Source organism: Myotis lucifugus, unplaced genomic scaffold (genome assembly GCF_000147115.1).
Source record: "Myotis lucifugus unplaced genomic scaffold, Myoluc2.0 scaffold_575, whole genome shotgun sequence".
NCBI lineage: Eukaryota > Metazoa > Chordata > Mammalia > Chiroptera > Vespertilionidae > Myotis > Myotis lucifugus.
Window position 1 is genome coordinate 56,327 of NW_005871623.1, and position 25,402 is coordinate 81,728.

The window sequence follows — 25,402 nt, forward strand, 5'->3', positions numbered from 1 at the left end:
GTTTGCAGCCTGGCCAACAGCTCTGAGTATACACACACGCACACACATACACACACGTGTGCACACACACACACAGGCACACACAACATGTTTGGGGGCAGGCGAGAATTTTTATGTTTGGACTGTAGCGAAGGCCTGAGTATGCCTCTCTTTTTCCTGCAGTTCTTCTTACATACATCTGAAGGTATTTCTCTTGGGTGATTAATTCGGGAGATGCTGGTCCATTAGTTTTCATCCTCAGCTGAGAAGGAGAAATGGATTCCGGATTAAGTGCCCCAATTCTGTAGGGTGAGAGATTGATTTTAAATATGAGACAGACATTCCAGCGAAGTTTGTTAGTGGAGGAATCTGCTGAGAAGATAATGTTGTGAAATTGTTCGGTTGGACTAGTGCATTGTAAGGGTATATTTTTTTGCCATTCAATAGTTCTATTTAAGAAATAACTGCACTTTTCAGAGAGGAATGTCAATATATAGATATATATTTTCCAGCAAGTGATGATTATGATTCACATTCAGAAAGAAAAGTCACAGTTAGTGTTAAATGGATCTCGTTTTTCATGAAAAGAGTTGCAGTAACTACATTACGGCATTTTCTCCTTGGAGCTTTCGTGGGCGGGTGGGGCAGGCACCGGAGAAGCAGTTCCTCCTGCCCCTGGATCTTACAGATAAATCTGAGCCGCGGGCAGCTTCAGTGGTTTGCACAGGATCTCGGAGGACACGTGACTGGCGGGGAGCACACAGAACAGTGTCCACACGGCGGGTTACGGAATTGTGTGCTGGAATTAACTGGCCTTTTGCTGCACCACGACCCCTTCCTCAGGGCCAGTTTGCTGGGGTGAATTATTTAACCCTTAAAGCCAGAATTGCCTGAATTGTTATAAGGTGATAGAAAGATATAAATCGATAGGCTTTTGTTTTTAAGCTTTTGGGACAACTTCATTGTAAGGTGAGCTCACAAAGTCAGCAATACATGTCACACATACACAGAGATTGTATTGGATTCCGTATTTGGAGAATCACAAAACCATGATGTGTGAAGCTCAGAAGCTAGCAGCTCCTCAGGCCTCTTGGGCTGAGTTTTCCTGTATTTGCTTCATTCTGGATAAGGAAACTTATAACCACTGAAAAGCGATGCAATGATACAGAGCCAGCGTGGACTCAGCTTGTCGTCTGAACAGGCTAAAGCTGCCGGGACATTTAGGAGAGGTAGTTAAGTATTCCCTTCTCAGCTGCAGGTAGTAACTCAGGGAGAATAATTGGAACAGAGTTATTAAAATTGTTGGTGAAGCATGACATTATGCCTGAGGTGTGAAATACGGGTTAAGAGACCTGAGTGGATTCAGCTCCTGTGTAGGTAGACATTTCTAGAAATCTGAAGGATTTTAAATTTTTTTACTTGATACACGAGATTTACAATAAACTTTTTCTGATTTTATTTCAGATGTTGGATGAAAATAACCATCTCATTCAGTGTATAATGGACTATCAGAATAAAGGAAAGACCTCGGAGTGTTCGCAGTAAGATGGATTTGAAATTTAAAACTTTATTTTTCTGCGTTGGTTTACTTTTCTTTTTAATAACAGCTTTGTTGGGATCTAATTCACATACCATACAATTCACCCATTTTAAAGTGTGTAATTTAAGGTTCTTAGAATATTCATAGAGTGCTACTACTATCACTTTAATCAATTTCAGAACATTTTCCTTATCCCCAACAGAACCCTTGTACACATTAGCAGTCACTCCGGTTTCCAACCCCTCATTTCTTACCCCCTGACAACCACTTCTGTCTGTGTAGACCTGCCCGCTGTGGCCATTTCATTTACATGGGTTCATATATTGTGGGGTATTTTGGACGGACTTATTTCACTTAGCACGTTTTTCAGCATGAATCAGTACTTCCTTTTCATTGCCAACAATCTTTCCTTGTCGAGAGCTGTGCCACATTTATCCATCAGGGATAGACGTTTGGGTTGTTTTCACTTCTTGGCTACTGTGAGTAATGCTACGATGAGCATTAGTGGACACAGTTTTGTGTGACTCTGTGATTTCTCCCTAAGGAAAATTTGTTCTCGGGATGGAGTGGGTGCTAATTTTTCTTGTGCTTCTTATCCTGCATCATAACATAAGGACTTCACATTTGTGTGTGGTCTGATTTGTGGAAAGTTAGGCCTCCACGTACATAGGACCTTTAGTTATAGCCGTATATGTGAGGGAGGAAGCAGAGGTCAGGTCTAATACATAGAACTGGTCATCACTCTAAGAACCCAGTGTGAAGTGTTGTGTCGGAAGTAAACAGTATCCCTTAGGAGACTGCTGGAGTGGACCAAGTTGAATATTTTATCAAACGTCTAGAACAGCGGTTCTCAACCTGTAGGTCGCGACCCTTTTGGCAGTCGAACGACCCTTTCACAGGGGTCGCCTAAGACCATCCTGCATATCAGATGTTTACATTACGATTCATAACAGTAGCAACATTAAAGTTATGAAGTAGCAACGAAAATAATTTTATGGCCCTGACTGGTTTGGTTCAGTGGATAGAGCGTCGGCCTGCGGACTGAAGGGTCCCGGGTTCGATTCCTTTCAAGGGCATGTACCTTGGTTGCAGGCACATCCCCAGTAGGGAGTGTGCAGGAGGCAGCTGATCGATGTTTCTCTCTTATCGATGTTTCTAACTCTCTCTCTCTCTCCCTTCCTCTCTGTAAAAAATCAATAAAAAATATTAAAAAAAATAATTTTATGGTTGGGTCATAACATGAGGAACTGTGTTTAAAGGGCCAGAAGGTTGAGATCCACTGGTCTAGAACAACACCATCCGGTAGAAATGCATTGTGAGCCACATATGTACTTTTACATTTGCTAGTAGACACATTAAACAAGAAGAAACAGGATAAATTAATTTAAATAATATATTTTATTTAACTCCTTATTCTAAAAATGTCACTTCAATATATAATCAATATAAAAATATTAATGAGATAGTTTACATTTTTTTTTTAAGATATATTTTTATTGATTTCAGAGAGGAAGGGAAAGGAGAGAGATAGAAACATCAATGATGAGAGAGAACCAATGATCAGCTCCCTCCTACATGCCCCCTACTGGGGATCAAACCCGCAACCCAGGCACGTGCCCTTGACTGGAATCGAACCCAGGCTGCAGGCCAATGCTCCATCCACTGAGTCAAACCAGCTAGGGCTGGTTTACATTCTTTCGCTTCATATTTAGTCTTTGAAGTCCATTGTGCATTTATTCTAATAATAACATCATTTGGATGGTCACATTTCAGTGTGTACCCGGAAACCTGGTCTGGGGAGGTGGGCAGCACCCGCAGCCGGCGAACACGCAGTCACTGCTGCTGTGGGAGAGGAAGAGTGGCCCCACCTCCTCCCTGCCCGTGAGCAGAGCATGGTGGCTGTTCGTGGGGCTGCGGTTTTGACAACAGGGAACTGACGGGAGGGAGTAAGCACACAGTTCCCTTGACCTTCATTCCAGACCTCTCAGAACAGCATGTGCACTGTGAGGGGCAGCACGGCCTCGGCTGCTTCATTGCCTCCGCTGTGCAGTCTCCTACAGGCCGCTCCCGACACTTGTTTCCTCTGTAAAATGGCGAAAAGAAGAGCTTTTACTTGGTAGAGCTGGTTTGAGGATTAAGTGAGATATGGAAGTATATAAAACTAACTATAACAACATCGAGCACAAGGGAATCTCTGAATTTCTCATTATCTCTAAGGGTAGTTAGTGGGATTATTTTGCAGAGGAACTAGGAAGAAATGAAATGCTATTGATGTTCAGGTAACACATCTTTCATTAGCCTTGAGAAATGATTTCGATGCTGTTCGTGTCCAGGCAGGTGGGGAGAATCAGTGTATACTGACACTTGTCTTGTTTTAATAGGTACCAGCAGATGCTGCATACGAACTTGGTCTACCTGGCCACGATCGCAGACTCGAACCAAAACATGCAGTCTCTGCTGCCGGCGGTGAGTACCTCCGACCGGGCACAGGCATCTGCACGGGCCCCGTGTGCGGCCCAGCTTGTGTAGTGACTTCTGAGGTTTGTTTAAACCCGGCCCCACTCCCCAGAACAGGAAGCTGTTTACCTCGGTGACCTAAAGGTTGGATGTCTGCCTTCGGGTTTGATTTAATTCACCTGGAATTGATCCCTCCCGAGGACGTCCTGTTCATCCACCCATTCACCCACACACCTGTCCGTCTACCTATGTTGTTATTTATTTTCATATGTGATCACACAACTAACTTATGAGTAAGTCTGTAGTATTTCAAGGCAAACCCCAGGTGTCTTATAAGTTTACTTGTAAACACTTCAGTCTGCCTCTTTATCAGATAAGGACTGTTTCCCGCCCAACAAAAGTAACCAACGGTTCTTAATGTCCTGTAATACCCGCACTGTCTACGATTTTCACCAGTTATTTAAAAAATCCACTGATGTCTTCATGATTGTTCGCCACAGAATCCAAACACAGTCCACCTGTCGCATCGATTGATGGGTCTTAAGTCTCACTCCGTCTGTATCAGGTGTCTTTTCTGTTCTCCATTTATTTGTTGAACAAACTGGGTCATACATTTTGTAGAATTGCTCACATTCTGACTTGGCTGATTTGACCTTCATGGTCCTAGCACATGTTCTGTCCATCGCATCTTCTTTCCTATAAACTAATAGTGAGCTTCGTGAGAGGTAGGGTTAGTTCTGTAGTTCATTGGTGGTGCTGTGGTTTGTCTGCATCAGGAGGAACGTGGTTGGCGGTTCCATTTTTGGTAACGGGAAGTCTGAACTTACAGGGTTTTGTATTTTTAATGTGTTTAAGTCCATTGCAGTCATTCTCTGACCGTCAGGGTATGGCGTCTGGTGGTGGGAGCCCTTCAGTGGCTCCTGTGTCCTGCGGTGGTTGCAGTATCTTGTGGCGACTCTGCTTTGAGGATTTGAGGGAGAGATCAGATTGATTACATGTTTGTCCCAGAACTGTCTGTCCACTCTGTTTTCCGAGTCCTTTTTCAGTGGGAATTGATATTTAGAGACCACAATTTGTATGTTTGGGGCATTCATTATTACTGCGTTTTCATTGTTTCTTAGGTGTTTCCAGTGGACAGAACTAGGAAACACATTTTTTTAGAAAAAGAAATAAAATACTGGATTAGTGATATTTCCCCTTCAGGGAAGGTTTTTTACTTAGCTTTGATATTATGTGTTAGTATCTCTTTCGTCTTACTCTAAAAATCTTGGTAGCTTATGACATTATTGTAGTTGTTTATTTGCTATACACTACTATCAGTAAAAAATAACTTTAATATAACACTACCAAGTTTACCACTAACACTAAGATGCTTCTCCTTAAGATGTATCCTACTAAGGATATATAATTAGTAAATTTTGTTTTGAATCTGAAATAATTCTTTGTGTGATGATTGACATGAATTTGACCAGCTGAGTAGAATTTATTTTTGTTAATAACTGTGTGAGAAATAGGTTCCACTTTATTTGTTTCCACATGGGTAGTTCTCTGTCCCAGCATTATCTACTGGACAAACGAAAGTATCTTTCCTTCATTTGTCATGGCATCTGTGTCGTGAATCGCAGGCGTCCACATACGTCTGTCTGACCTCTCTCTCCTGTTTCATTGGTCTGTTTTTATAAATTCCACAGTCTTAGCACACTTGGCAAGTCTAGTAAGTCTTCATGTATTAGAGAAGTTCTTTACTCATTCCTTATTTTTTTCAGAATAACTTGGCTATTAGTGCTTTGCGCTTCCACGCACACTTACATTTCAGCGTGTCCAACATAATCCTCAAGGTGACCTGGGCATTCCCTGGCCTCTAAGTCAGGTGGGGGAGAATGGATATTTTTACAATCGCGAGTCTTTCAAATCACGATCATTGTCTATATTTTCATTTATTTGGTCCTTTAATATCCACCAATGAAGTTTTATGATTTTCCTGCAGAGGATTTGCGCATCTCTCTTAGGTACTTCATGTTTTGTTTTTTTTTTGAGGCAATTAAATAGAGTCTTTGCGTTTTAAGTTTTATTTTCTCTGATTGCTGTTTACATGGAAATGCAGCTGATTTGAATTTCTCAGTCTTGTTCAACCCTTATTTCTAATAATTTTTCTGTAGATACTTTCAGTTTTCTGTATTCACGACCATATTATTTATGAATAATTGGTTTTGCTTCTTTCTTCCAATCCTTACACCTTTTATTTCTCTCTCTTGCCTTGCTCCTCTGGCTAGGACCTCCGTACCTTCCGAGTAGCCGTGGTGAGAGAGGACTCCTTGTCTGTGGCTGACCACAGGGGAAGCTGTCCCTGGTTGACAGGAAGTGCCATGCGAGCTGTAGAGTTTTGTAGATAATGTTTCATCAGGTTAAGGAAGTTCCCTTTTGTTTCTGTTAAGAGTTAATATCTTGAATGAATGTTAAATTATGTTTAAATACTTTCTATTGCATCTAATGAGATCATAAGTTTTTCTTTAATCTGTTAATGTGGTGAACTACATTAATTTACTTTTTAATGGTCAATCTTGATTTCTTGTAATTAACATACTTTTTCTCTGGTCTTGGTCTTTAAAATTTGCAGTATTCAGTTAGTTAACATTTTGATCAAAATTTTTATGTCTTTGTTCCTTAGTGCAATTGACCCTTAATTTTTTTTTCTTAAAAAGCCTTTGGTCTTTTTTGTGAGGTTATGCTAGCTTCATAAACTGAGTTGGAGAATTTTCCTCATCTGGAATAATTTGCATAATAGAGCTGCAGTTTCTTAAATGATCGTGTAATTCTTTGAGAAGCCATCTGGCTTTTCTTTGTGACAAGCTTTTACTTAATTTCCTTCGTTGTTTTAGGATAATTTATATACTTTTGTGTTTTATGAGTTGCCTATTTTTATAAATTGCACATCTCCCACTGGGGATGCGCCCGCAACCCAGGCACATGCCCTTGACCGGAATCGAACCCGGGACCTTTCAGTCCGCAAGCCGACGCTCTATCCACTGAGCCAAACCGGTTTCGGCGATCGTGTAATTCTTTGAGAAGCCATCTGGCTTTTCTTTGTGACAAGGCTTTTACTTAATTTCCTTCGTTGTTTTAGGATAATTTATATACTTTTGTGTTTTATGAGTTGCCTATTTTTATAAATTGTCCTTTTGAACATTTTATCTAACTTTTCAGATTTGTTGGCATAAAGTTTATGAAATAATGTTATTTAATGTCCTCAGCATATATAGCGATATTTTCCTTTTTTGTTTCAACAGTTTATTTGTATCTTCTCTTTTAAAATATATTTTTTATCTCTCTTGCCTGGTGTTTAATCACATTTTTTTTCAAGTCTTTTTAAAGGATCTTTTTGTTTTGATATTTCTCTGTTGCAGCATTTCTCAGAACTTTTTGTTTTCAGAACCCCTTTACATTTAAAAATTATTGAGGATAACAGAGCTTTATGTAGACTATATATATATTGAGATATTTGTTGAAAAAGTATTTATTCACTTAAAATGGACAATAAAAAATGAACAATAATAAGCCTATTGCGTGTTAATATAAAATTCTTTAAAGGAAAAATTAACTATATCTTGAGAACAAATTTAGTGAAATATGAATGACATTGTTTATAGTAATCTTGCAAATTTCCTTTAAATATTTGGCTTAATAGAGAACAGCTGTATTGTTATGTCTACTTCTGGATTTAATCTAGCTTAATATGTTTAAGTTGAAGTAGAGTAAGATCTAGTCTTACACAGATGGAGTTAGGAAAGGGAAGAATGTTTTAATAGCCTTTTCAGATTGTTGTGAATAATCTGATAGTATAGCAGATCCCAACAGATATGTTTTTTAAGGTTAATTGAAGTATGAAATCTAAAATCATATCTTACTGATACATTCAAGTTCATTGGTCTGTCTTGCATTTTGGATGGGTCTTTTACTCATGCATGATTCTGTAACATCATGCTTTGGTCATTCAGAAAATATAAGGTCACTGAGTATGCACTTCTTCTAAACATGGACATATTTCATTATATGATACCCAAAACCACATTTGGTAAATCACCAAGTTGCCGCCGTCTCATCAGAAAAGTCTCTAGTGTTAGGGTACTTGAGCTCAAGACAGTAGCTAATAAGTTTGCCAGATTCCCAGTTCTTGCTTGAAAAGTCAGAGCTGATCCCTGGCTGCAGATGCTGCGAAGGGCTGGCCCATGGAAACGACCTGGACCGCAGGCCGGCTCAGTGCGCTGTCACCTCACTCTGATGTGCAGCGCGTGTGGCTGTGACTGTCTCACTTGTCACACAGGATGTTTAGTTGACACGGAGCACTAAATAAATGAGTAATTTTTACTGCTTCCTCAAGTACATTCTTAAGTAAAAATGACCTTTTCTTCTTTTAACTGCGGTCTGTGGCAGTCAGTAATACAGTGATTTCCAGTCACTGAATACATCTGGAGGGTCAGTTTTGAAACTTGACTGATGTGATGCCATTCACTGAGATTGAGTGTGTAAATATATCTCTTCATCGTGAAACAAGGCTGAAAGCTGATTGGAATTGCTTATCTGGCTTTCACTTAATTCATTGCAAGTATAAGTTTTAAAAATCCCTAATTTAACCAGATACACGTACTTACTAAAATTTAAATTTATTAAAGATAGTTTTGTTCAGTAGATGTTCTGTACAACAAATTAAAGTCTGTGCTATTAATAAAATTGATTTATAGTAAGCTGTATATTTTTATTTTCTAAATGCATTTTTGGCAATGCTGCCTACATTTGGCGTTCTGAGCACCGTGGGCAGCACCTGGCTGCCTCTTGTTGCACAGGCTTCACGCCGTGACCGTGCTGGGAGCGTCGGGGAGGTGCGTCCGTGGCTGGAGTTTGGTGCAGAGTTCACTGCTCACAGGTGCGATCCCAGTGCGGGGAGGCCCAGCTTCCTGTGCGCGCCTTGAAGATGAGCAGAATGTGTTGCAGTCATCATTTTTTTCATTTATAAATTTTAACTTTTAGCATACGTAATATTTTGATTCGGTTAGAACTTCAAAAAGGTCTTACAGATTTCTGCTGTCATCTCTATCTTCTACCTGCTTTTTATGCATATCAAAGCCAATGTAAATACAGCAGTGGGCAAAAGTAGGTTTGCAGTTGTGAATACATGAAACAGTGTATTCTTATATCATTACTTATTAGTTATTGTGTTATTTACCATAGAAACACCTATATGCCTACTTCTGCCCCACCCTGTCGTATAAATTACCACATCAACTATCTTATATTGAGGTAAGGAAGGCTTTGTTGAGAAAAAGGAGAAAACTAAAGAAGATACTGATTTGATTCTTTCAAAAATGTAAAATAAAATCTAATATGCCTATAAGGTTTATAAATGAGATTAAAGACAACACGGTGTATACATGGTATTTTAGAATACTGTATATGTGAGTACATTTGAACCACAGCAAAAGCGGTCAGGTCTGCGAATGGTGGGAACTTTTACAGGGCGGTAGACCTGTGTTTTGTAGAGAATTGATTTATGGGGCACACTTCTCTGATTCATATGTTACAGGTAGCGTTTTGCCAGTAGTGTAGCCTGTCTGATCTTGTCACCATTCTATAAAAAGTCATGTTAACTATTTGCTGGGCAGTACATAGGAAATCCAGAAGACTGTTTAGTTGAGTCCAGAGGTGTAAGGAGATCGGATACCTCTTCCTACGAGGAGTGTAACTGTTAGTGTGTATGTTTGCATGCGTGTGTCTGTGTGTGATTGTGAACTTGTTCTTGCAGAACTGTATGAGATGAGTGAAAGCTGCCTCTGCCCCAGGGAGCCTAAAGATCGCCTCTGTCGTTTCTGGAAATAACGCATCTCGCTCCCCTCCAGCGGAGCAGCACTTCTTGCTGTGGAGCAGGAAAATGGACCTAATGTTGGGAATGAAGGAATTCACTCTGATTTGCATAGAATAAGTACAGAAAAGTATTTGTACAAGGCTGTTAATTTAAACATTGTTTATAGTAGGGAAAAACAGACTAGGACCAAGTTTTGAGGGTGGGTTAAAACTGTTAGAGCTTATACAGTTGAATTCTATACTTTTTTTCCCCCGCCCCTCCGAATTCTTTACTTTTGAATGAAGTTGAATTATGTACAGATGAAGGGTAATGCCTACAGTAGAATAAAAGAAATCACAGAGGAGTGTGACCCTACTGTCAAAAACTAAACACACACACACACACGAATTGTCAGAACTTTCTGGCGGTATGCATATGAAGCTTTTAGCAATGTCTCCCATTTTCATTTTTGTCTGTTTTTTTTAATGACTACACATTACTTTTGTAATTTAGCCAGATTGGTATAAATGTAAAAATAATATAAAAATACATTCAAGATTAAACCATTACCTCTTCCTGTTTTTTAGCGGATGGTGCTAGCACTATCTTTAGGAAGGCTTAGTGTCTATCTCCCCATGCTTCAGGAGTGGGTTTGTTGTTGGTTTTTATTTTTTATGTTCTGGAAGCATAGTCCAGAGAATTCTCCTGGTCTGGGAAGAAGGCACTTTTTGTTCTAAAGGATTATATGGATCTGGAGCGACTGTTTGGTGATTAACATCATCATAGTATTTCAGAGCCGAGGAAGTGTTTTTGAATCCATCACCTGAGGATGTGTTTTTATTGATTTTCAGAAAGAGAGGAGGGGGGGTGGGGGGGAGACAGACAGACAGACTATGTGAGAGAAACATGGACCGGTGGCCTCGCAGATGCTCCCCGACTGGGGATCGAAGCTGCAGTCTAGTGATGGGCCTGCCTTGGATCGAACCTGCCACCTCTATGGTATGTGGGACGATGCTCCAGCCGACTGAGCCACCTGGCCAGGGCCAGAGCTGGGTAGTTCAGTGTTGACTTGTTATCGTGGCAGTGTTTGCTGTTCATAAAAGAAAAGGTTGGATTTATGGGGAACCTGTCACTAAACCCTGGAAAGTTTTGTTCGTAGGTGAATCATCTTGGACCCTAGTTTCTTAGGAAATTTGGAAAATCATCACGCTGTGAAAACAAGTGGGTGATGGTCAGTTAGGGAAGTTCAGCTTGTCAGGTTTACAGCGGGGCTGGCTGCTGCCTTAGCACTTTGGGGAGGAGGGGCAGAAAGACAGGACGTGGATGAGATGGTAACTTGAGGAAGTGAGCTGGTTGAAAGCCTGAGTAGATGCAAGGCCACCCATGCGCCCCTGACATTTCTAGGGGGTACGGGAGAAGTCTGGGAGATCGGCCCCAATGCGTCACATATGCATAGAGCTCATCTTTGGGAGCTGACCTTGGACCAGCAAGTAAGGCAGATGGAATGCTGATGGGCTTTTGCAGCTGTTCCTGGTGGACTAATCCAGGCTTCCATTTGTGTAAAATACTTGGTAGTATTGGATCTACACCTCTCCTATTTTGATGCTTTTTAAGTTTCTTATCTGTGTGTCATTCTGGTGCCTCCTTGTGGGGAACTTTATTAATGACACCTATATTAACGATAGTTATACAGATAATGATTATTAAACTAAAAGTTGTATTTTGCAGTGTGATATTTTATATTTTAAAGAAACATTTAAAATAATTTTATTGTGAGAATAATTTTTAGTTTCATGGTAAATCATTTAAATGGAGAGTTTTTTCATTTATTTACTAAATATTAAGTTTCTACTACGTGACAGGCAGTAGTCAGTAGTCGTTAGGTACTTTTTGAAACATCAGTGAACAAACCAGACGATATTCCTGCTCCCTTTGGTTTTATATCCTAACAAGCAAGGCAGGCATAATAGTAACCGCACCGCCTGCCTTGTTAGATGGTAAGAGCTACCGAGAAGGGAAGCAGGGCAGGGAGGTGGGGTGCTGCAGGTGGGATGGCGTTGCAGCGGGAAGTAGGGGGTCAGGCGGGCCTCCCTGAGGAGGGGCATTCGGGCAGAGCCCGGAGGCGGAGTGTCTGGAGCAGGAACCGGGCTGGGAAGGTCCTGAGGCCCAGGGCCTGGGGTTCGAGAACATGGAGGTTCCTGTGACTGAACATGACGGTAAGGAAGTTGTGTGGACAGGCCCTATCTTTTTTTTTAATCCTCACCCGAGGGTATGTTTTTACTGATTTTAGGGAGAGGGAGGGAGAGAGAAATCGATGAGAGAGAGAGAGAGAAACATCAGTTGGTTGCCTCCTGCGTGTACCCCGACCAGGAATCCAGCCCACAACCCTTGGGCCTGGGATGATGCTCCAACCAGCTGGACCCGGGCCAGGCGACAGGTTCCACCTTGTAGGCTTTTTCCTCCAATCTGGTGAGGGCTTTGGTTTTTACTCTGAAGTTGGAAACTCTTGGAGGATTTTGAGCAGAAGAGTGAATTGGTAGATGTTACATGCTTATCCTGACTGCCGTGCGGAGCATTCACTGTGGAGGGGATAGGAGTCCGGTTGGGAGGCCATGGCAGTGGTCAGCGCGAGCGACGTGCTGGCGGTAGCTGTGCCACGTGGTAGCCGAGGAGGTGGCGGCCGACGTGGGCAAATTTAACACTTTGAGAAATACAGAAGCCTTGTAACAGTTTAACTGCATTTATTCTGTTTTTTTTGTTAGTCTTGTCATATGTTTTATATTTATATGAATGGTTAAGCCATACAGGTCATTGCTACGGTTGCTTCAAAAATCCATATTAACTTACATTCACCTCTACATTCCTATCGCTTCCTCTCGTTCTGTGCTTCCGTCTGGGGTCACCTTCCTTTAGCTGATGCGCTCCCTGCAGTTGCAGGGGGTTCGCAGCTTTTGTTTGTCTGAAGCTCGTATTTCATCTTGGGTTTGGAGGGTTTTTCTCTGTGGAGCTCTAGGTGGGTTGGTGTATTTTCTTTAAAGATGTCACGTTATTATTTTGTTTCTATTGTTCCTGATAAAAAATGGATTGTTAGTTGTATTGCTGTCACCCTCAGATAATGTGTTGTATTTTCCCGGGCTGCTTTTACGGTTTTCTCGTTGACTTTGGTTGTTTAGGGCTTTGACTCTGATGTTTTAGATTTTTTTAATCATGCTGAAGCTTGTAGAGCTTCCCACGTTTGCCAGGGACTCATGTGTTGTTAGCTTTGGAAAACTCGTTACCATTATTCTTCACACATTATGGACGCTTCATTTTCTCTGCTTCTATAACTCCAGTTAGATGTACATTATATTAGACCCTTTCACCATCTTTTACGTGTCCTTACACTTTCTTTGTATTTTCCCTACTTTCTCTGGGCATGTCATGTGCTTCTGTATGTATGTTTTCAGTTCACCAATCCTCACTTTTGCTCAAACTAAACTCCTGTGTTCTTAATCTCAGTGATACTTTTCGGGTCTGGAATTTCTGTTGGACTCTGAAGAATCCTAGGACTTTGCTGAAATTCTCCATCTCTCGTGTTTGTTTTCTTGAACATACCAGTCACGGTTATTTTGAAGTCTCTCCGATAACTCCAACATGTGATGGCCAGTGTGTCTTTTTCTAGTTTTTATTTCTCACGGTTGTCCATTTACTCACTTTTTTAAAAACTCAAATTAAATTTGTCATTTTAACCCTGTAAAGTATATAATTCAGTGGATTTTGGTATATTCACAGTTCTGAGCAACGGTCACCCCTACCCCAAATTCCAGAATATTTCCATCACCCCAGACTGGAGTTGGCCGTCAGTGGCTGCTCGTGCCCCAGCATCGAATCTGCAGCCTGCGTTTTGTCTCTGGCTTTTCCCTGTTCTGGACATTTCATATCAGTGGGGCTGTGCAGTGTGAGTCCGGCTTCTTCCACTTACATAGTGTCCCAAGGTTTGTGTGTAATGTGTGTCCGTTCTTCACTCGGGTTTGTGACTGAATACTGTTTCGTTGTATGGGTATGTGCAGCACATTCTGTTGTCCATCATCAGTTGATGGACATTAATTCCCCCCCTACTTTTTGGCCATTATGAATAATGCTGCCATAGCATTGTGTACGAGTTTTATGTGAATGTATTTCTTCAATTCTCTTGGATCTATACCTGGAGTAGAATTGCCAGATCACGTGGTAACTGTTTAACTTTGTGAGGAATTGCCAAATGGTTTCCCACCGCACTGTCCCCGGGTACAATCCCAATAGCATTTATGAGAGTTTCGTTTTCTCCCAGTTGCCCATACTTGTTACTTCCTGTAGTTTTTTAAGTTGTTATAAGCATCCTAATCGGCGTTGGCCACTTAGTCTTGTTGTTAGTATGCCTGGTGATTTTAATTGAATGCCAGGCATTACAAGTGAACAGTTGTAGGGATTCCATTTGCTGTTTTCCTCTGAGTTAAGTTTCTTTGGTGGGCGAAGCACTAGGGGATCCCCTGGAGCCTTTTGAGGGTTCCCTCTATGACGTTTAGTGTTGATCTACTTCCGTTTTGACCTTAATCTGTGGAGAAGGCTTTTTGGACGTCTCAGGAGAGAGCGTGGGTTGTTTATGGAGGCCCTTCTACCTTGGTGGGACCTCAACCACAATCTCTGCCCCCCTCGTCCTGGGCAGAAGCTAAAACCTCTGCTCAGCCCTCGCGCTCCCCAATTGCTGTTTTCTTGAGCCCCCGCTCTGGTTCTTTAGTCTCCAGCTCTCTGGTCCCCAGACTGTTTTCCACTCAGTGCAGTGGGCCTGCCCCTTCCCACGGGTGCTCCATACTTTCCCGCTACACAGCTGGGCCGGGAGAGCGGGTGGGGAGAGATGGGTGGGGAGAGCCAGGTGGGGAGAGCCAGGTGGGGAGAGCCGGGCGGGGAGAGCTGGGCAGGGAGATCCTGCAGCTGAGCTGGCTCCCCTTTTTGCAGGCCCAGCCCCCCTGTCTCTGCGGGCCTTGCTCTCACGTGTGTCTGGATAACCTCTATTAGCAGGAGGGCTAGAGAGAAGCTCTCTTACTGTGATGGGAACTGCAGTCCTTACGTTGTATGAGTTGAGTCACAGGAAAGTGAAAAACTGATCCCTCTTGAGAGTGAGAACATGAATTTTCAATAGGAAATTGGATATGACAATAGGAGGAAGGACTTTTATTTTCACGCGAGGGTCCAGGTCAGCCATATTTGAAGGATGATAAAGGATACTTCAAAATTAAGAAGACGTGACACTGAGTTGATATTTGGTAATTTTTTTGAAAATGGAACAAGATCATTAAGTGTTTTAAGAATTTAAGATGAGAATTAAAGAGAAAATACTGGATGAAGCGCACTTCTCCTTGGATTCGGTAGTGAAGAGGCGGAGATGGTGCGTGCTGAGTGAGTGCTGTTGGAGCAGCACCTGGCTGTTTTTGGCACGTTGGTGACTGTCACTGCAGGTGGAGAGCTGGTGCTCCCGTGTGAGGGCTGAACAACAGCGTTCGGGGGTTGTGCACAGTGTCTGGTGGTGCGGACGTCACTCACTGGCTGTCGGAAACTGGAGCAGTGGGATGACTGGTGATAGGAGTGGAGGCTGTGCCTGGAGCACAGAGAAGTGGGGAGGAAGGCCGCCATCGGTCTGAAAAAGTACTGCCCTGTCCTCCTGCTTACAAAGCGGGGTTCGGAGAGAAACTGACCATTTGCTTTCCCATCACACTGTCCCCAGAAGGCCGGCAGGCGGTCTCTGTGTTCCTGCGCCCTTGGTGAACTCTCAAGGTCAGGCAGTGATTTCTCCACACTTTCATTAGGACGGTTGCCAGAGGCGTCCTTTGGCGGCAGCTGCCTCTCCCCGTGGAGGCCATCAGTAATGCTCCGAGCTGGGAGCAGGGGCACAGCCGTGCGGGCTGAATGCTGAACGCAGCCTGGGCGGGTGAAAGCTTTTCCCCGCCAAAACCCTTCCCCTCCAAACACCGGAAAGTATATTACATTCTGGGTCTTCTAATTCTTTAATCATTTTTTTGTTACTGTTTTTTTTTCCCCAGGTAAAATTCATCATTAATAGTAAACACATCTAAATATATTTATAATGAAAGGATACTTAATTTTTAAAACAATTTAAATAACAACAATGGACACATTAGAGATCCTTACACATAATAAATTGAAATTCTTTTTGTATAGAATGTTAGAATGTTTATTTTCATCATTGAGATTTTATAAACTAAAATATACTTGTATTGTGTTCTTGTGGTCTGAGATGGACAGGTGATATATTCATGCTAATGATATTGTGAAATTTGGGGAGTATATTAAATATGTTACTAAGCCCATGACTAAAATGCATTTAAACAAATTGAAATGCATTTGTTTTTGCTCCTACTTAATAATATAGGCAACTGCTATCCCATATGCATCTTGACTGTATCGAGTCTGACTTTGTCCTGTTTCCTACCCTGTCTTCTCACAGCCACCCACCCAGAATATGCCTCTGGGCCCGGGAGGGATGAACCCGAGCGGCGCCCCGCCCCCTCCGCGCGCTCACAACATGCCTTCAGACGGGATGGTCGGCGGGGGGCCCCCTGCGCCCCACATGCAGAACCAGATGAACGGCCAGATGCCGGGTAAGGTTTTCTCCTCGAAGACATTAACACCAGAGTTGCTTAGCAACTGAAACGACATGGGGGCCCCCGGGATCCTAGATTGTTGATGACAAAACTGCTCCGAATGCCCCCGAGTCCGGGCTCTGAGAGTTTGTTAGCTGCCGAGCTACGTGACCTGTATTCAGTGTTTACCAGGCCGCCCTGGGGCTCGGCTGGCGCTGACACGCAGCTGCCTCTGATGAACAGAGCTGCTAAATTTAGTCCTGGAACCGGGCGGGAGGGCTGCTGGCGGAGCTTTCTGGAAGAACAAGGCATGGTGCCATGGCTAAAGCACTGAGGTCTGTTTATGCAAAGGTGTCCTAACATTTGCCTGAGTTTTGTATTAAAAATGTCTTGGTCTCAGAAACAGTGATCCTGGAGCCACATGGGGAAAGAAACAAAGCCGTCTACAGGCTAAGGCAGCTCTCCTCACTGCTGGGGAAGCTGTACAGACAGATGTGTGTGTTTATAACATGATACAGACACGGACAGTGATGTTACAGCCAAATTAAAGGCTGAGAAATAATGTCAGCTTTCTTACGTCATGAGCCATTTCCTTTACCATTTGCTCATTTTAAGTTCAGAGGCACTTAGGATATATTTCCGGCCATTGGTGCTTATTTAATTCCCTTTTGCTGGTTTGAATTTTTCATCTGAAAGGTATCTTTAAACTTTTTTGTTTTTTAACAGCCACCGCCCATGACCATAATTTTTGGTGGGGTGTTTTCTACAGTTAATATGAGAATATTTTTACTTTCTAACGACAAAGGTTATTTTCATTAACAAAGGAAAGTATCATACAAATAGCAGCAATGAAAGTAAATGAAAATAACAGAACACTTTATTTTTAAAATTAATAATTAGCATCCTTAGGAGCATGTCCTCTTAGGGGTTGTGTTGGTTGGCAGCTTTGGTGAGCGGGGTGAGGGGCAGACAATGAAGTGAAAGGGCAGCGAGCGGAAGAGGACGGTCCATAGAGGGCTGATGGGGGTGGGGGGCAGGTGGCCATGGGGCCTCTTCTATTTCCCGCCACAGCCAGTGCCCACACGCCCACACTGACAGGAGGCAGGAATACAGATGTGACTACTTCTCAGGTTGTAGTCGGGAGGAATCGTTTTGCTGAATCCACATTTAGTTCATCAGGACCCAGTATGTTTAAAACTGGGAGAGGTAGCAAGTTAGACGTTTTGTGATGTATTTTATTTTTAACTTTGGATACCTTTAGTTAGGATTTTGACTTTTCCATATAACATTCAGGCCTTAAATCCGAAGAAGCAGGTGAGCGGCAATGTAATTATTGTTAACATGATGTTTTGGTTTGTGTGTGAGGCCACCTGGAGTAGTGACTGTCTTTACAAGCCAGAGATTCTCAGCTGGTTATGCCCTGGGCTGGCAGAACACTGCGCATCTTCCAAAACAGTGTATTGATAGAGAGCTGGATTAGGTGTAGGAGGAGTTAGAAGTCCGATTACTCGTATTTTCTTTCTTTAATAAGTTCTTTAGCGCATTTAGCCAACTATTCTGTTCACACAGATTTCTATCTAGGCTTTTACTATTTTAGTTTCGTTTTTAATATTTTGTCTAAGTTGCAGAACTATTTATATGCTGCTTGTTCTTGGTCAAATAAGCTCAGTCTCAGGTTTCTTTGGTAAAAATTAACTGATTTTTAAAAAAAGGATAGTCCAGGCCTCTGGTACCCAGATCAGAAGGAATCAGAAGGCACAGTCTCTGCCTCAGCCGGCACTGTGTGCCGGGTGACTGGTGTCTGGTTGTCCTTCACCAGGTGCTCTCTGTGTATAAAACCTCCTGTTCTTATTCCAGAAACAGTAGCATGCATTAGGTAGTTACATGTCGTTTTTCCCCTCTTAACGGTGTATCTTAGAGATCATGAGAATATAAAGGTCTCTTTTAGAGACCACTCAGCATATAGGGTTGCCCCATTCTTCTTGGTGATGCATTGCACTCTTTTTTATGGATGCCTCTAATTGACGTGAGCAGATCCCTTCTGGTGGAAATATAGGTTATTCTTTTAGTATTAAAAATTACGCTGCTGCGAACATGTCTAAAATATAAGAAAACAAATAAGTGAACACACTATTTTGTGTGTGTACACACAGGCACACAAAACAGCTTGTATATTTATAAGATAAATTCCTAGAACTGAAATTGCTGAGCTGAAGTTACATGCATTTTCATGTATACATTCCCTGAACAAAGTATGAAGGAACTTCTTCATAATAGTTGGCTCCAAACTTTGATCTTTGCTAGTCTGCAAGATGGATAATGGGTCCCTAGTTTTCACGTCCCTTTTTACATTATAAGCAAAGCAAACAGTCTGCTGTGTTTATGGCTCCTGTGGTTTTTGTGTGAGCTGGTCATTCGTGTCCTTTGCCCTTTCATTTGCTGCCGGTGGTGTTTTACTAGTTTGGTCTGTGATAGGACTTACTAAAAATTTTTCCCAGTTTATATTTCTATTATTTAATTTTGGTTTTGGTTGTTTTGGTCTTGTTCAATTGTTTTATTTTCATGTAGTCTAATTTCTCAATCTGTATGACTGGATTTCCTGGCAAACTTAAGAAGGCCTTTCCATTTCATTATTTTAAAAATTTTCCTTTCTAAAATTTTCTTTCATGGTTCCTTTTCTTTTCCTTTCTTCTTTCTTAATGTTGAATTTTTTAGTCATCTGGAATTAGTCTTCATGGAAGTGATGTGGTAGGAATCAACTTGGTTTTTTCCAGGTGGCTACTCAATTGTCACAACATCATTTATTGAATTACCTTCCTTTTGTCCACCGATACTTAGTGTCACCATTGTCATTATTTACTGAATTAGCATTTGGGCCTCTTTTTAGATTCTGCTCTGGGTTCATTGATCTTTTAGTTTATTTATGTGCTAATGCTACAATTTTTTTTCTTAATGAAATTTAACTTTAATTTTCTTTTCTTTTCTTAAAAATATTTTTATTGGTTTCAGAGAGGAAGGGAGAGGGAGAGAGAGAGAAACATCAGTGATGAGAGAGAATCATCGATCAGCTGCCTTCTGCACGCCTCTCACTGGGGATCGAGCCCACAACGCGGGCCCTTGACTAGAATTGAACCTGGGACCCTTCACTGAGCCAAATCAGCTAGGGCGAATGCTACACACTTTTAATTCCACCAACTTTATTTTTTGTTCTCTTATAAAATTAGTCCTCTCTCATTTCTCTTTTTCAGGATGTTTTTGGCTTTTCAAAAGAATTAGTTTCTTAATCTGTAAAATGGGAATAATAACATTCACCTCACAGTATTTGCTATCATTCATGTAAAGCATTTTCTTAGTTTACTATTGATTAAATACTCAAGTTATTGCTTGGTATTATTACTATGGTAATGCAAAAAACCCCCCAAAAAATGTTAAGGTCCTTTTATGCAGACCCTCTGTCTAACTTTCGTATTTTGGTTTTGACCACTTTCTTCAAAGGGCCCAACCATATGCCTATGCAGGGGCCTGGGCCCAGCCAGCTCAACCTGACCAACAGCTCCATGAGCATGCCCGCCAGCAGCCACGGCTCCATGGGCGGCTACAGCCACGCGGTGCCGTCCTCCCAGAGCGTGCCCGTGCAGAGCCAGATGACCATGAGCCAGGGCCAGCCCATGGGGAACTACGGCCCCCGACCAAACATGAACATGCAGCCCAACCAAGGTAACGAGCTGGGTGTCCCTCTCACTCGCGTGCAGCATCAGCCTTGAAAAGAAAACAAAACTGTCAGGTTGTTCGCTGATGTGTAAAAATGTAAGTTGGATGTCAGTAGCAATTAAAAGGAATGTTGAGTTTGACATCAGCTTAAAATACTCTTATTTTTTACATTTAGAAGTTAAGTTGCTTAATTTAACTTTTTATGTAAGCTTATTTATTTTTATGTCTTTGATAGTTTATTTGAGATGCTGTATTTTGGGATTTTTAAAAAAAGTTAATGAATAACTTGAACGCTAATCAATGAAAGCTTTAGAGCTAGAAAATTGAGAAAATAGAATTTTAACAATTCACCTACTCTTTGGTTCATTTTACCTGTGAAGGATATATTAATTTGTATGGATTTGCCTTGCTTTACATGGATGTTTTCTGATGCCGAGTTTCAGCATGTCAAGGTCATTGTCACATGATTTGTTACTACAGCGTTGAGTGGAGGTGCTGCTCTTCTTGCATTAGACTGGTGTGAAGTCTATTAGCGTTTATTACAGTCTCAGAGAAGGGGATTGTTACCATGTTTCTCTTTTAAGTATTCTTGTGAATAATAGCTAGAAACCGGTAAGTGGCGCTCTGTTCTGCTAATTGCCTGTTAAACATGTGGCATATTGCCAGCCTAAAGCTTTCTCAATTATGAAATGTGGTGAGGTTACGAGTATAAGATAGATTTCATGTATTTGCAATAAAATTTTCTAGATTTTGATTACGATAAGTCACTGAAGTGAATTCAGATGAAGTCAGTGTTAATCTTTGGTAATTCTTTGTGATGAAATAATATATTCTAAATTTTAAATATTAATACAAGGTATTTTATGTAATTTTGATGAGGTGTACTGAAAACAAAGGGAGACAAAGGGTAAATTGTCAGTGAAAGCAGCTGCACAGAACTGGTGCTGGCTTCATTTCTCTCCCAAGTGCAGTGCCGGACGGAGTATGGCTCCTCGTGGGTCCGGTGGGTCCGGTGGGTCCGGTGGGTCAGAGGGAGCTCCGTGGTCTCTCCATCCAGCGGCAGCCAGGAGACGGCACACAGTCGACAGCGATTCTGACAGCAGCCACAGTCAGGTTGACACACTTCTTAGAAACTAGCTGAGACAAGTTAGAGTGTACCCAGAAAATGGAGGCTGTTGCAGTAGAGGTTGCTATGATAAAAGGTTTGAAGAAGAAGGAAATAATGCTTGCAGCAATATGGGTGTAGGAGAATAGTTACTGTTTTTGGAGAAAGGAGTTGTATTCATAGGAATTGTTCATTTCAAACTTAAGGACCGACTATTCTTTTTTAAAAATGTCATCTTTTGTACTAATGTGTAGTTTTTTCTTTTACTATAATTGTTAACATTATTTTTTGCTTTGTTCCCATAATTTATGAATTTTGTAATAGAAAGAAGACTTCAGAAAATGACTATCTAGGGATCTGATTTAAGGAAATATAAGTTACTTTTCAAAAGGGAGATTAGGATGGAAATAAGTGAAGAAATTTTCAATGTATTAAAAAATCTCTTCAGGAAAAATAAAATACTTTCAGTTAAGTTTTGATATTTTAGAATCAAAGAAAATTATAATTACAACAAAAAATTATACTAGGTTTTAGCAATGTCTACTCTCAATCATGAAGAAATAAGTGTCAGTAACTAAAGTTCTTGATACTTATGTTTTAATACTTTTTAATACATTCATGAGAATATTTCTAAAACTTTCATGTTATAAAAATTTCTCTTTTAATAAACTGCCCCTATTTTTACTATGGAAAATCTATCATGGTTATAAGTTTCATTGGTTGCTTTGAAATTCAGCTAAGTTGTACTAGTTGTAGTGACTTTACTAAGCTTTTAAGGGTTTTCTTAGTTACTTGACTCTTGTTTTTTATTTTTGTTTTTGTATTTATAAATGTCTTATTATAATTGTGTGTTTGGGGGGTTATCCTATATAATAAAAGCCCACTATGCTAAGTGTCCGACTGTTCGTTCGACCAGTCGCTATGACATGCACTGACCACCAGGGGGCAGGCGCTCTGATTAGTAGGTTACCTTGCTGCTGGGGTCTGGCTAATCAGGACTGGGCGAGACAGGCTGGACACGCTCTGGAGCCAACCTCCCGCGGTCCTTCCTGGCTGGCTAATCTCCCGCAATCCCTTCCTGGCCTCTAAAATATTACTTCTAATTAATTTCCTTTCAATGTGCATGAATCCGTGCACCGGGCCTCTAGTATGACAAAAAGATTTTTTTATTTCTCATAAGATGTTAATATATATGAACAAGATCATGTGCATGTTTTGTGTTTCTCCAGGTCCAATGATGCACCAGCAGCCTCCTTCCCAGCAGTACAACATGCCCCAGGGTGGTGGGCAGCACTACCAGGGCCAGCAGCCGCCCATGGGGATGATGGGCCAGGTCAGCCAAGGCAGTCACATGATGGGCCAGAGGCAGATGCCGCCCTACAGACCGCCCCAGCAGGGTAAGGGCCCCGCTGGGAATGGCCGCGTCATAGAAATAACAGTTGGGAGGCTTTCCATTTAGTGAACTTTTCATCCAGGCTAAGTTAGGGCTTGTATTTCTAGACCGGAGGCCCGGTGCACACATTTGTGCACGGGTGGGGTTCCTTGGCCTGGCCAGCGATCGGGGCTGATCGGGGCTGTCTCGCCCAGTCCCACTCGGGGCTGATCGGGGCTGGCCAGCCTGGGGGAGGGACCATGGGAGGTTGGCTGTGGGAGCGCACTGACCACCAGGGGGCAGCTCCTGCATTGAGCGTCTGCCCCCTGGTGGTCAGTGGGCATCATAGAGACTGGTTGACCGGTTGTTCGGTCGACCGGTCATAACGGTCACTTAGGCTTTTATTTATTTATTTTTATATATATATATATACATGTACATATATATATATATAAGTAATTAAAGAAAACACCACTGTATATTTTTTTCCTGAGAGGTAGTGGGTACAGTAGGTACAAAGGGTTACAAATTGGGTAGGAACTTCCTGGTATTCAGCTTTCCTTTCATCTTTTCTGGGAAAAGATTACATCATAAAATTTTATATCAAATTTTATATTTACAGCAGAAAATACTATTTTATTGTTGAGAATGTACTAAATTATATGGTCAGAAACAAACCCTAATTTATTTTAAACTGCTGTAATATCAAAATAAAAAGGAAATTAATTTTCTACTAGTTTGACACTTTTTAAGAAGTTAGTGTTTGTGTTTTTGAGTTGGTATTGCTTGATATTGCATGCATGGCCTTAACATCAGTTGTTGTGAAATGTGTGTGCTGTTGGCTGTGTGTCTGTGTGTGTGTGCATAGAATAGTTAGAAGTTTACGAACACCAAAGCTTGGGAGGGGACTCGACAGCAGAGGAACAGACTCCCGTGACATGAGGTCAGGAAGAAGCCGTTGGTGCCCGAGAACCGATTGCTGACGTCTTGCCCTGTTGTGGTTTGCAGGCCCGCCCCAGCAGTACTCGGGCCAGGAGGACTATTACGGGGACCAGTACAGCCACGGCGGACAGGGTCCTCCGGAAGGCATGAGCCAGCAGTATTACCCTGATGGTAATCCCCCTGACGCTCACTCCCCGTGTCTGTCCCTGCCCTGTGTTACTGTAGGAAGCCGTCCAACATCACGTGTGGCTGACGGAACTAACGGTGTGCTGCGTCTACATTAAGCACCAGTAGTCTGAGCATCAGCGACAGCGCTGGGTCTCCTCTGTTCAGAGTCTGTCTCATGTGGATGTCCCGCAGCAGTGCCGTCGGGCCACGCTCTGTTAGTGCCGTCCTTTCATAAAGGAGGAGCCTTTTATGTTTGAGTTGTTCCTTTGAACCAAAACTGACGTTATCGATTTACCTTTTTAAATAACAGCTTTATTGAGATAGTTCATATACCAGAAAGTGCACCTCTTGGTTTACTTTTAGCATTGTATACTATAAATGCATAGACTTCCTCAAGTTTTTTCTGTTTCATCATTTTAGTTGATGTTGCGTGCTTCTTAAAGAACTATGGTTTGTATACAGTAGCATTTGCATTTGAGAAACATTTGGAGGCTAAATTATACCCAGAACATAGTTGTATATAGAGTTAGTGGAAAAGGAAAGGTATTTAGAAAACAAAGTTCATTTTAGGTGTTTAGTTTAATGGCGTACTTTAGTTGGAAGGCGGCCTTGCGAGTGGCCAGTAGAGATGGCCGCACTGGTGGCCAGCCCGGGGCCTGTCGCTGTCCCGCGCAGCCTTCCCGGCTCCTGCTGGTCTGGCAGGCTCGCCGGCGGCGGTGACGGGGAGGGCACACACACAGGCGCGGTCCCGCAGAGGGGCTCCCACGTCACAGAGCGATGGGTCTTGTCAGCCAAGGGTTTGCGAAGTCCTCACTGACGTAGTCTGCTCCCGGGGTGGATTCGAGGTAAACGCTTCAAAAGAGAAACGAGGGAAGCTAAGAATTACGGCTGAAGTCTTGGGACCATGAACTGGAAGCCGATGCAAACGAGCAAGAAGATACCATTTGGTGTCTGAGAAATCATTTTACCGCCACGTTTTATCAGAGTGAACCCTGAAGGCACGTGGTGGCGGATGTGGGTTCCGCGGAGGCTCGGCGTGCGGGCCCAGCAGCGCCACCTGCACAGCTGCACGCAGCGCCTGTGTGGGCGCGGGTATGTGTGGTGATTCTGGCTAGAAAGTGACTTCTTTTTTTTTTTTACCTCAGGGTTTCTTCCCCCGAATTACTCAGAGTGTTGTGGTTTTTAGTTTTACATGTAGACATTGTATTAAGTAATTTCTTAGACTATAGATATTTTAAAAAGGAGAAATCTAGATTCTTAAATTTTATTAGGAGGTTTGCTGAATATAAATGATTGGTTTGTTTAACTTTTAAAATATATTTTAAGTAATTGAGTTGAATTTGGTACTGTTAGTTTGGCCCTGAGTATGTCCTGAAATATGAAATTTGTATTGTTATAAATAGGATCTTTCTATACAAAATAGATGTTATTTTTGTAAATATCAGAACTTTAAAGTTCTATAAGTAATACATCTTATTTCATTGGGATTTAAAATGTTATCTGGTATCATTTTGCATAGGTGTGTATTAATATGTTTGTCTGACATTTACATAGATTCTTTGTTCTATTTACAATGACTAATTCTCTTAGACATCATTAGATATTTTCTTACTCTGTTTAGTTTTTATTTTTTAAAAATATTTTTATTGATTTCAGAGAGGAAGGGAGAAGGAGA

At 41.8% G+C, this 25,402-nt stretch overlaps 1 protein-coding gene across 2 annotated transcripts in view; it reads left to right on the forward strand.

Moving 5' to 3' along the window:
- Positions 1–927: 927 nt before the first annotated feature.
- Positions 928–25,402, forward strand: part of SS18 (SS18, nBAF chromatin remodeling complex subunit) — a 33,135-nt gene continuing 8,660 nt past the window's right edge. Inside the window, exons 1-7 of one of the 2 annotated variants that reach the window (XM_023745728.1) lie at positions 928–1,208; positions 1,444–1,520; positions 3,901–3,985; positions 16,294–16,447; positions 19,925–20,146; positions 22,475–22,642; positions 23,626–23,730. In XM_023745728.1, the coding sequence (XP_023601496.1) occupies positions 1,444–1,520; positions 3,901–3,985; positions 16,294–16,447; positions 19,925–20,146; positions 22,475–22,642; positions 23,626–23,730 (811 nt within the window). In that variant the 5' untranslated portion in view covers positions 928–1,208. Of the gene's footprint in view, positions 1,209–1,443; positions 1,521–3,900; positions 3,986–16,293; positions 16,448–19,924; positions 20,147–22,474; positions 22,643–23,625; positions 23,731–25,402 lie in introns of those variants that run through there. The other variant, XM_006104466.2, reaches the window with a different exon arrangement.